The following is a 12,435-nucleotide window of genomic DNA, read 5'->3' as shown; positions in this document are numbered from 1 at the left end:
TAATGCCTGGATGATGTCATAAAGGTTATCAAGTAATAAGTAATGTTGATAATTTCGTTAATAAATCTATTAATTGTATTAATTAAGGAATTATTGGAACTCTCGCTCCTATTGTCGTATAAAAATATTGAAAAACGATGATTGAAAAAATTTGTCTTTGAGTAATACTTGTACCACCTATTCTTGTTCACCTTGTATACAGAAATTTCAAAGTTGCTTGCGATTTCTAACAGTGATAATAATGTTGTTCTCGCAGGTATGGCATTACTGCGATCTTAATGGTGGTAAATCATCGTTTTTATGCCCGAACGGTACAATATTCAGTCAAGTGGCGTTGACGTGCGACTGGTGGTTCAACGTAAAATGCGAAACGACAACTCAATTATACGTGTTAAACGAACGACTCTACAAGTACATTCTGCCGATAATGCCAAAGTTCCCGGAGGACTTCACCGGTCCGGAAGTAGATCGGTATTTAGAGCTCAAATTTAAAGAAATGGAGGCGAAACTGAAGGAGAAAAAGCTGAAGAAACAGCAGGAGGAGAAAGAGAAAGAGAAAGAGAAAGAGAAGCAAAAAGAAAAACTCAAGGATAAACAACAAACACAGGAGAAAGAAAATGAATAATCGATATGTCTAGATCCTAGTTAAATTATTGTAATTTTGCTGATTCAACTCTAGTACGTATTTAACGTATATACCTTGTTGCCATTATTTGTTATAAATAGCAGTGAACGATTGTAGGTTGTGTCTCTTACACATCATTGGATGTGGAGAAATTTTGTGAAACTCAAAAATGTGCAATATTTTTATTATAGGTTTGTGTGTGATTTATTCTTATATATATAGTGTATTTTATAAGAAAAGTTTGGTATAAGATCTGTAGATTGAAGAAATCAAATTACTACATTATTACTGTAATGAAATATTTAATATGCAGAATCTAATTATTCAAGCACTTAAAGCAACTGGAAATGCAGGAACTGGACACATATGGAACAACCGATAATGTCAATAAGTATTTTTCTTCCCTCTAGTCATATTTGTATTATGTAATTATTTATCACAGCATATATTCTTTATTACTTTATAAAAAAACGTTTGCATTTATACATGCATTTCACAGACAAATAACGGTCTTTTATATGTTAGGTATATATCATATATGCAACATATTATACTCAATTATAAACAAGTATGACGATAAATTAATTTGAAAATTTTTGCTACTTCAGAGAACAGTTTGTACAATTAATTATAATGCAACAAATTGATTCTACGATAATGATTAATATTTGTACTTAATACTTTGTTGCAAGTACATAATAAAATTATTTATTTACCATTTAACATGAATACTTTTCTTTATTATGCATGCACTATAATTCCTAATAATCTGCTCTAAGATCTAATAACTTTTCCATAAGAAGAATAAAAAATTAATTTAAACTTACCTTTTGCACCTGCTGAACCCTCTTGAGATTCTCCCTCACACGGTCAAACACGTTGTTGAATTCAGTCATCAGTTTATTGTTCTAATAAACACACGAATAAAACTATATTACTTCTTTTCAGTGTTACACTAATAAATTGTTTACATCGGTTATAATACAAACCTGTTGGATTAAAGGAAAATAATTATGTTGTTTATGTAATTGTATCATACAATGTGAACATCCAGCTATATCACAATTTTCACAGTAATATCCTATCTGTTCAAGACACTGTTCTGAGCAAGTATTTTTTAAAATGAAGGAATTTTCATTATTTTCCTCCATTAGCACGACCTTTGTATGATTTTGTAGCGCTTTCCCATGAATCTAATATAACATAAAGACAAAACTAATTATGACATTCATACTCTTATAATTTATAGAAAATGCAATCAATGATACATCCCCAAAAACAAACAAATAATAATGTAATAAAAAGCAGTCGTAATAAGCAATATACCTTGGAATAACAAATATGACAAAAGAGAACGTTACATTGTTGGCACTTTAGTGTTGCTTGAATTCCACATTCAGAACATAAACCTGAAAATGAAGGATACTTCATTGTAACTTAAAGCGTCGTTTAGAAAATATAATTTCTCCTTCTCTAATATGATACAGACCTTGTATGCTCTGTTGCTTTGATTTAGAAGTAGAAGGTTTAGAAAAAAAAATATCTTGATCATCTGTATTAATTGGTCGATTATGTGACATGACCATTAATCCCAAAGCATATATGTTTAGAGGTAACTGAAGTATATTATTACTATCACACTCTGAGATTACATTGCATATAGGACAAGGTTGATTAACAAATGATTTAGCACATTTATCACATATTATATGTCCACAGTCTAATAACAAAGGAATTGTACCACGCATAGGAACAAATGCTGAAACAAACAAGATAAAGCTTTCTTAGTACTTTTTCCAATCATACTTTACAAATGGCATAGGTAACACAAATCTAAACAATGCTATCAACCTTAATTTATATATTATTCTAACCTCTGGGATATCATTTATATTAGAATTACAAAGGAAAGTAGCAGGCATACTAACAATACTTCTTGTGTAAATTTCCTGTTTTTCCTTATTATAAAACGTTATTAACGAAAATATATGTTCATGGAAGTAGATCAAAAGATTTTTACAATACGATTGTTGAAATCACATTACAAAAGGTTAAAAATAAGTATTTCGCTTAGATTTAATATGTGCAACATGTAAATAATCGAAAGAAAAAAACACCGGCAAGTATATGACTCGAGAACATGATTGATTACCTTCAAAAAAAAATTGGTGTTTACAGTGTGTACAAAACACATTTCGAAGTTTTGTAGGTGGAAAATTGTAATTTTGAATATACTTGAAATTTTTCCTGAACTTCATCATTTTATTCATAATGAATAACTCGTACGATCACCAATTTCAAACACTCACTAATCGAATCAACGAACCTGTTTAGTTACACGCCACGGTACGACACGCGGAACTCGAAGCGGCACACATTTGAATTCTGTCCCAGTGGCGGCACAAGACTTTGAGTGCCCGCGCAATACACCTTTTAAATAACAGAGTAAAATATCTCTTACAAACCTAATAAAGCAAATTCAAATTAATTCCGACAGACAAAACGTAGTAAAAATGTGTACTTTGATTGAATATTATATTAGAATTAGCACAATTACAAATTTATGTACTACGTACTTTGTGCACTACGATTCTACATCGGTGCTAGATATGACATCTATAAACAACAAAAGTATTTCGAAACATTTTTTGATAAATAGTACCTTAATTTATAATATTTTGATTTTGTATTAAAATAAAGAACGCTAAAACTTAAAACCATTTTTTTATATTATATTGTTGTTTGGTAAAATGTTAAATATAACAGAATAAGTTATAAAAGTTTTATTATATATAGCAAACCACATGTGTTAACTTCAGCCATATTTGAATTTACTTACATTCGTGGAATTTTATGTATACACATTGCTTACATTTTTTCTTCTCATATTATCGTGCTATACCATCGTACAGTTTTATAGTACAAATATATTACCTACAAAGTTACTCGCAATGATACACACATATATATATAACCATATAACATATATTACTATATTTATTAAAAGTGTTATATCGTTCATAAGGATACTTCGCTTTCCTTACTTCATAATTTACAATTCTTCAGAAGAAACATAAAGTACAAAGATAATAAAATTACCTAATACTTGGAAACGTATGATAAGGAATTTCATAATTCTTCAAAATCAATTTAAGCTCACTATCCATTGAAAATAAAGAATCGGTGTAATTTGGCACGAACTTCAATAGATCATGTGATCGGTAACATCTGAGTAGAAAACCGGTGCAATTGTAGTCACGTGATTACGAACGCCTCGCGATTCTCAAGGCAGATGCCGCTGCAATCTTAAGAAGTGCACAATTTGACAAAAACATAAAAAGTCAGGTGGATAAACCGCGGAGTTGTGTTGGACCCATTGGATTCTAGGCGCGGTCGCGTCCAAAGATCCGTTATGATCCCATCTAGCGCGAACGCTTCAGCGAGCAACAGAATCGTAAACCTTGAACGCTATACTTCAGATACCTATTATTCTTGTATGATTTGAAATATAAACCTCAATTTAAATGCTCCGTGATCAGTAGACACAAACCTACAGTGAAGTATCTAGTATTCATGTATGTCATAAGGCGAAACGATATCTTCGTCTGCCTTTTACAAATAGAAAGAGCATAATGTTATAAAAATGAAAATGCCTGATGTAAGTACGAATGTTTCTAAATGCGTATCTCAGAAATACTATCTGTTTTGCTGCTTTTCAGTCGTAGGTTTGCTATGCTTGTATATTTACGATAAAGGTCAGATAAATCAGTTTTGTTTAGAAAAGAATGTACAAGTTCATCATTAGAAGAGTATAAATAGAAAGTTAAGCTACGACTTGGTATCCTTCGATGTTTGCACGGTAAATATGCGATATTCTGTAGAATTTCCTCCTCGTTGATTTCCAGTTTCATCGTCCTAAATTATTCCTTTAAAATTTTCAACATAGAATTGAAAATAAAACGAGAAGAACATTATATGCATTAAGGAGCATACGAATATGTTAATTATAGAAAATTATATATTTATATAAAAATTCATATCGTATTTTCAAGCGCAGTGACAAGAAGCATAAGTACAGATTCAAGTTTTAAATTACAGTTTGTACAGTCATGGTATGCGATAGTGCTCAGTCATAGCAAAATGTGATTCTAGGTCCAAGTTTCTCTATAAAATGTAATATTGTTGTATTTCAGAAATAATTGCACCGACCGATATGACTCTAAGTAAAATTACCAGAGATCCAGCCAGCGATTATTCGAGTTTTTATCTTTACGTAATCGGTGCGATCGCGCGCGGCCTGAACCCGCCGCAAGCCATAGGATAGGTGAGGCAAGAAGAAAGAGGAAGCGAGATATCGGATTTAGGCCGGCGCGGCGCTCGAAACAACAGTATGTATGTAGAGGCGGAGCGGTCTCTGGACTAGGCAAGCCGAGCGAAAGAGCTGTGGCAAGGTCTAGGCTGGCTGGCATTCAAGGTCGCGTGCACAGCGCAAAAGCCCCTGGATCTATCCCCGCTCCAGATTTCTAGCGCCCTTTGCCTCTCACCTTCTTTGTCGCTCTATCGTACGTGTATACACATTTCACCTTTCTCTCTCTCTTTTCCTCTCTCGCTCACTCCTTCGCAGCTACTCCCTTCTCCTCGACCAATCGAGCCTTCTCTCTCTCCCTGCTATTTTCCTCTTGCTGTCCTTCTCGCTCCTTCTCTTTGCCCCTCTACGAGTCGCCTGACGTTTCCCTCTCACACAGTCTTGCCCTTTCCGCGTGCAACATCGATTTACCCATAAAAATTCCCCGTGCTCAACTCTATCACTCGTCTATTACTTCCTGGCTGATGTTCGACGTTTCCCATTCCCGGATTCACCGTTGTAATATGCGACAAAGGTATGATTGATCCGCGGGATGATTTAGCAGCGGTAGCGTGGCCTGGCGTTACTTGAAATCATTTATTTACATTGCCTTCCCGTACATCCGCGTATACATATACGTAGGTCAAATGCGTGTACCATCGCTATGCTTAACTTGTTAGTTAGATAAAGAAGAAGAATGTAAGTAGCCGCGTAACGAAGACACGGAACCTCAGGCTTGCGCGAACGAATTATTCGAGCCCGCCTTTGCCTCGCACACTTGCACGAATAAAGTAGTAGCGTTGAGTAAAAGAGAGTTTTCTGGAAGCTGTTTGCTCGCGTTAGAACGAACAGTTGGTTCGAGAAGCGTACCGTAATTGCGTACGGGTCAAGTTCAATGCGTCATTATGAATGTTAAAGAACTGGCTACGTGAGCATTAGTCGTTAAATTTATATCAGTAGCGTAAAAACAACTAAATTGTTTATGAAACGCTGTTAGGATGTCGAAATTGCTTATTACGTGTAAGACTCAAACATACGAGTAAGAAATCTCATTACAAATAAACTATATAGTGTTCAGCATAGTAGACAATGTCCCATTCATCCATTCTCGTTTATTTTATCTCAAAGGCAAAAAGGAATGCGGAGTAGGACGCTAGATGTTTCTTTTGAGCGTGACACAGCTTCTGGGAATTACTTGTAGTCAACAAAGCAGCGATATATTGTGCTTCAGGAGAGGGATTTTCTTAGGTAAGAAACATTAGAAACAGGATGAAATTTACTCTAGCACTTTGCGTGCGTTTACACTCCATTTCAGTATGATATATTTAACCATGGAAATTCTTACAAAATACGATCCCGGGCTTAAACGTCGTCGTTATTTATTTCGAATCAATTCCATCAAATTTCAGTACTGCTCCGAATGTATTTGGTCTTGACACTCTATAGTCACAGTATCTCAACTCGATCCTACATTCAATTCCGTTGACCTAGATTAAACGCTAGTCGAAGTGGCAGATATTCATAGGCCATTCCCCGTTTCCCTCTAGCTATATCGCTGTTGAAAGAAACAGATACATCGACGTATGTTTTACAATTGCGAAACGTATCCTGTAACGCTCATCAGCGTGGCATAAATGCAAGGTGAAGCGAAATTTTCGATTAGGCTAATATGGATGCTGCGCGAGCAGAGAATTCCTTGTCGCAGGACTCGTAGCCGCTCCCACAGGGAGAAATAGAGACGGAGAAAGAGAGAGAAATTAAGAGAAGCGGAACAAGGGAGTGTGAAATAGTGGGATAGACCGGACTGCAAAAAGGAGATCAATGAATAATTTTGAAGTAGTGAACGGACGAAAAGCCATCGATTGAAATTTTCATCGTGCTTTCGCACGCGCATGTTCGTTCAATTATCTATTCACGGAATAACGAACGAACAAGCAGATAAGTCGGGTTGGCGAGCAAACGAACGAAGAAGCGAACGGCGCGTGGTTCGACGACGAAAGAAACTAAAATGGCAAGAAGGAAAGAGCGACGACACGTTGAACGGTTTTCGGACGTTATGGAAAATTTCAGGCGAGGTTACGTCGTCGAAAGGTTTCGAGCTAATCCTGTCGAGTACCTCTGACGCGACGCGACGTTCGAACTCGGCGGAGAGATAACTTGGGATATAGCTAATTTCATATTTGGCGTTCACACGTCGAATTTAAACGAGCACACGTGGCCGCGTCGCGTCACGTTATTATTAGGTGTCTGCAGCTCGTATAAAGCGTAGCCAGTGGTTTCTAGTGAATTTCAGTCTGACATCCAGCCGTTTTGTGTTTTAATATCGCAGCGTTCACGTTCGCGTCACCGTGCCGCCCACGCTTTAAATTCATTTCACGAAGTGCAACAGCGTCGGGTTTGAAAAAGGGCGACGCACATGTCGTTCTCGACGTTTCCAATGGCAGGTCGCGTTACACAAGCGCGTGGAATTACAATATCGGATTTCATTTTCCGTCATAGGACCGGAGATTTCTCGGAGAAAGAGCCGGCGGAATGCTTCCGAGTGAAATTCGCCGCGCGATGAACGGTTTTGCACGATCACCGCTCCTCTTGTCCTCCTTTGCAACAAGTATATTCTATACTAAGACCGGAGCACCCAGCTAGGATGATAGGCGTTTCCTTTAAGCAAAATATAGTTGGCTGAAGATGGTTTCAGAAACCGAAGTGGGCGATGTATCGTTTCAACGCAAGAATACGACGTGTTTATCAAACCGTCTGGTCTCTTGGAACAGGAATTGGCTTCCAAATAATGATAAACTGCCGGCTTTTATTATTCTGGCTACGTATTTCTATAATAAGATTTTTCCATGCCGTTGAACTAGCGAAGAACGCGGTATAACATCACACGATATACTTCGGACATTCTAACAGCCTATTCTTCGTTTTACCACTGGATCGATTCATTACGCATACTGTTCATAAGAAATAGAATTGTACTAGCAATGATATTCATCTAATTCAACACGACTCGACGCTCGTTTATCCTCGCTTTTCTGACTGTAAAAGGGAATTTTTATCAAACCGCCCCGTTATTCGGCTCTCCGTTTGAACACCGATACTGGACGTGCGAACGCGTGAACTTCGTATTAGAAATCTGCGCGTTCACGAAACAAGAAACGATAATAAAAGCAGACGAGTTCAGGCTGAAATCAACTGGTTGAATTCCGTAGGAATTTTCGAGGCTTCCCCAACAGGCAATAACGAGGATTCGGCCTCGTTTATCACCACTTGTAGCTCTACTCTGGCCGGCCGAACCGTTTTCTCTCGCTCGTGTTCGCAAAAGGAAGAAGGCAGGACTACTATCTCGTTCCTGCGACGGTCGGGTTGCGACGCTACGTAACCCTCTTTCAGCCCTTTATTTTCAGACCGTTTTCACACGTATCGCTACTACCACCATCGTCGCCACCGACGGTATCTCTTTCTCCCTTTCACCATTTTTTTCTTGCTCTATTTTCTCCGCTCTGTTCACTTTCCAGCGAATCGAGAACTCGACGACGAGCACGCACGCGCACACGTTCATGCTCGTGTAAAAGCTATCCCATTCTCTTGCAACTATACGTGGAACTCCTGTTTTCCGATGCACGAAGCAGACGTTTGTCTGGCACGCGACTACTCGGCTTCTTCCACGTCCTCATTCTACTTTTGCTACACCGACGCACAGCTGATTCTTCTTTCTCGGTTCTGGTCGGATAGTATCTTCTCCCTCGAGGGTAAAAGCCGACTGCGTCGCGGAAAGTCAATGAGACAGCTGTGGCTGTGACCAACTCCCTCAATGGCTGATTATAACAAACTCTGCTGATGGATCGATTAGAAACCGGATTTATCTTCCCTTTTATCACGTACAATTACTCGATCGTGATCCTGGTCTCTTCATTGAATCCAGTTTTCCTTAGTTTATACGATAAAGACGTGCCTAGCGGTGATGAGCGTTACTTTACCTCGGCAGGCTTTTCATCAGTCCTCGACACCGTAAGATACATCCCGCGATAAGAAGAAAGTTTACGGAGATAGCTGACGTATTAATTAGCCGGCGCGTATTAATCTTCGTCGAGTAATCGAAACAAGTAACGAACGTCGTGCCCGTCATCGTGGTACACTGGCGCGAAACTTTTAATATTTCACGGTGTCATTTCCTCCTTTTTACTCTCTTCTTTGTCCTTTTTCCTTCTTTTTTTTCTTTTTTATTGAAAACTCGCGCACAAGATGGACAATAACGCTGGGGCATCGATAGATTAACGACAAGATCGAATCCATCGTAACGTGAACGGGGAGTAACGCTGGGGAAAAGGAAATTAACAACTTCTCTTTTTCCTCGATCGTCAGTTTTATTGCGACTTCTCGCCTCCACTCGGCAGGCAGATTCGTCCTGGCTAGTTGATTGCATGGAATTTACTCGAAAGACCCAAGATATGCCCGATACACACAACGAAGAAGATGACGAAATGAGAGTGGTCGATAGTTGCACGACGCTCTTTCCAGTATTCCGTTTTCCTCATCCCCTTCAGCTCTTCTCCTTACTCCTTCGCGGAACTCACTCCAGTTTCCATGCGAACGACGGCCCCGTGCTTCGCTTTCTTCGCAGTTTAACGTAACATCTATACAAGTTCGTTGCGATACGTGTTCCAATGCAACCGTACAGCTACATTGTCGAAAGCAACAATGACGACGACTTGTTTTTCCTCCTCCGCGTCTCTGCTCTCTTTCAGTTTCTTTTTTCCCGCCGCTGTTCCTCCACGTTTCTAATACGATCAAATGGGCCACGTCCTTCGCACAGACGAGAGCGTTAAACAATGAAATCTCTCAATTATGGTAAACCGGTAAATTAGACGACAGATAGGTTTAATGACCGGACGTTGAAAGAAGTTTTGTTTGGTAGAGATCTAAACCTTCTCGCACGATGAATTAATGTTATCAGCGAAGTTTAAGTCATCACGAATTTACTGTCATTTGTATCATCTTCTTCTAATAAAGACGAAGTCTGCCATATTATTTTGACAGATAATTTCTTCCATCTTCAAGTAACTTGCGTAATTTCATGATATACTTTGGGAATGATCGTAGAATTTGATTCTGTAAAGTTTAAAGCAGATCTTTTTGATGTAAAATACATATTCCCCCCTTACGCCGGTGTAAACATTCAAAATTCTTAGATGTGATTTGTGAGTCATTTCGTGGAATATCCATATGTTAATTTTGCAACGTTTCCATATAGATTTTACACTCAAATTCCTTACATTTCTTTCATCGTTCATCACAACTTCGGTTTTGAAATGAAGACGACATTGTATCTGAATATTCTGTATATCGTTACGTCCTGTTTTGAATAATTCGTGATCTTCTGGCATTCCGGCATTTTTCAACGTCTACAGATATTTCGCAATTGACGATCCCTCGAAAGCACGTTTAGTAATTCTATCCTTCTATCATACTCGGTAGATACTCGTACTGACACTTTCGTAGTCATGATTTTTAATGTTTGCGATGGTAGAAAACATGTTATTAATAAAATCTTGCTATTAGTCGAAGAAAATACGAAGAGAAACGTTTCCTGAAGAAATATTTCTGATATATTCCGCGGAAACTTGTTGTAGAAAGCAACTTCCACTAAAAGCCGCTTCAAATATTGCATAAAACTTTAATTTATTATAACGAGTGTAACGACAAGAAGAAAACAAAATCTCCATTTCTCGCTTCAACGACGTACAAGCAGAAGCTTACAGCGGCTAAATTGGAATTTCGAACCATTTCAATCCACTCGAAACGATTCAAACTGTCTAACTGCTTTAATATTTTCTTTATTCCATCCTAGAAACAAAATATCTGTGGGACAAATTGAAAAATCCCTTTGACCCCTTGCAGGAGTATATTTGTTCTCAGTCATTAAAACAAAGAACCACTCTAACTCAACCTACCCAATCAACGCTCTGACGAAGGAACGTCGTACATCGATAAATATTTAAATATATCGTATATTAAGTTTAGAACAAATGCTATTCCTGGTTTGAAGAGGAAACTGAAATTGATATAACAAGATGTCATCGGACGCTAACTGGAATGTTCAACTCCATTCATCCCACGCATTGAATATAACGTAATGTCACGATCATTTATTCTCATTTTTATTAAGCTTTCTCAACGATGAAACGTTGAATAGTTGTAAGACTTGGAAGCTTGCACGAGCTACATGAACATTTCCTCCTATTATATTATTACTGTTCGTCCAATACTAAATAATTCCAATCAGTATAGCAGCCATGTCTGAGCGCGATACGATGGTAAGAAATGAAACAATCCAAAATGAAAGATAGCAAATTCTCGACAGAGTTTGTTTTCAGTCCTTTTTTTCAGTCCGCGATGTTTGTACGTCTGGGTTTGGCAATCAGCGAATATTTGCAGGTATTTCCCAAATTTATTAACGCACGCTTTTCGTGTCGAACGCAGTGAAAACATTTCGCATTTCGATAGTCCTTCGCGGTTCGGCTGCGTCGATAGCATCGTGTTGCGTTCGCGAAGGAGGTGCGAAGCACAGTGGCCAGAACGTTGTCCTCGCGAATTCATTTCCTTCGTTCCGAGGAAGGTCTTGAGATGTTCGATTCGATACGACGTTCCATTGAAAAAACGTGATTGGAATAAAATAGCGAATTGTTCGAATCTTCAGACAGAACAGGAGCAACAATAGCCGGCGTGTAGAGTCTTTTTCTTTACTTTTGTTCTTTTCTTTTTTACAGTCGCGTCTTTGCCCTGATTGAATTTACAATTTTTGAGATGGAAAATTGAACACGAGCGATCGCGTGTATCACGGACCGGGGCGTCGATTCATCGCAGCCACGCAATTTGGCATAGCACGTGCTGTTAGCAAACCGACGCGACGGCTACAAATTGATGCCCTCTGGGCCCAATGTCGGTAAATTAATAGAGCCAGCGTTAAGTTCAATCGATGATGCGCAATAAATTGATGAAATCGTTATTGCACAGTCCGGTATTATTTAATCAGCGATGCACACTTCATTCAAGCACAATTTTCTGAATAACCGTGTATAACTAGATGCTCGAATAACACTCCGGAGCCTGGTCGGGCCATTGTTCATCGACGTCGATGATACACTGTAGGACGCTTCATGCTACCGCGCTTCGTTAATGACACCGACCCTCTCGGTGTATCGCGACGTCCCCGGAGAGACACTTGCTTCATAGGGACAATCGTCCCTGCAGCGTCTTCGTTCGTTGTCTATTTTTTCTCCCCTTGCGATACGTCGAGCTTTTACCTTCTCCTGGTCGAGTTTTTCCACTTTGTCGTCGTCCGAGTGCCAAATATGCGAAGCTGCCAGAAAACCGTACCGCGGGATCGTGCGATTCGAAATTGCCCAAAAAAAGGGAAGATGAATATTTCCCTTTCCTTTAGAGCGGCATGGGAAAGATATGGCTA

At 38.6% G+C, this 12,435-nt stretch overlaps 3 protein-coding genes and 1 long non-coding RNA gene across 6 annotated transcripts in view; 3 read left to right on the top strand and 1 right to left on the bottom strand.

Annotated features, from left to right (window-relative positions):
• LOC138183570 (uncharacterized) overlaps positions 1–1,348 on the top strand; it is a 68,765-nt gene extending 67,417 nt beyond the window's left edge. Inside the window, exon 3 of the mRNA XM_069120681.1 lies at positions 257–1,348. Within this exon, the coding sequence (XP_068976782.1) occupies positions 257–625 (369 nt within the window). The 3' untranslated portion in view covers positions 626–1,348. The remainder of the gene's footprint in view (positions 1–256) is intronic.
• The window catches only part of qin (tudor domain-containing protein qin), a 316,271-nt gene extending 313,273 nt beyond the window's left edge, over positions 1–2,998 (bottom strand). Inside the window, exons 1-5 of the mRNA XM_069120718.1 lie at positions 2,778–2,998; positions 2,115–2,384; positions 1,952–2,034; positions 1,615–1,818; positions 1,453–1,533 (exon numbers count right to left, since the gene is read on the bottom strand). Coding sequence (XP_068976819.1) covers positions 1,453–1,533; positions 1,615–1,818; positions 1,952–2,034; positions 2,115–2,384; positions 2,778–2,895 — 756 coding nt within the window. The 5' untranslated portion in view covers positions 2,896–2,998. The remainder of the gene's footprint in view (positions 1–1,452; positions 1,534–1,614; positions 1,819–1,951; positions 2,035–2,114; positions 2,385–2,777) is intronic.
• Positions 2,999–3,912: 914 nt separating this feature from the next.
• On the top strand, positions 3,913–4,968 carry LOC138183580 (uncharacterized). 2 transcript variants are annotated; one of them, XR_011174081.1, is made up of 3 exons: positions 3,913–4,283; positions 4,345–4,484; positions 4,819–4,968. It is a non-coding gene; the product is annotated as an uncharacterized LOC138183580 (long non-coding RNA). The 2 variants fall into 2 exon arrangements; XR_011174082.1 differs by lacking the exon at positions 4,819–4,968 and adding an exon at positions 4,572–4,702.
• A 73-nt stretch (positions 4,969–5,041) lies between these two features.
• The window catches only part of LOC138183571 (protein tramtrack, beta isoform), an 83,088-nt gene continuing 75,694 nt past the window's right edge, over positions 5,042–12,435 (top strand). Inside the window, exons 1-2 of one of the 2 annotated variants that reach the window (XM_069120691.1) lie at positions 5,042–5,505; positions 6,099–6,218. In XM_069120691.1, coding sequence (XP_068976792.1) covers positions 6,128–6,218 — 91 coding nt within the window. In that variant the 5' untranslated portion in view covers positions 5,042–5,505; positions 6,099–6,127. Of the gene's footprint in view, positions 5,506–5,701; positions 6,010–6,098; positions 6,219–12,435 lie in introns of those variants that run through there. The other variant, XM_069120690.1, reaches the window with a different exon arrangement.

Source organism: Bombus flavifrons, chromosome 9 (assembly GCF_040668555.2).
Source record: "Bombus flavifrons isolate JBK064 chromosome 9, iyBomFlav1_principal, whole genome shotgun sequence".
NCBI lineage: Eukaryota > Metazoa > Arthropoda > Insecta > Hymenoptera > Apidae > Bombus > Bombus flavifrons.
This window is presented reverse-complemented; position numbering and strand designations above follow the sequence as displayed.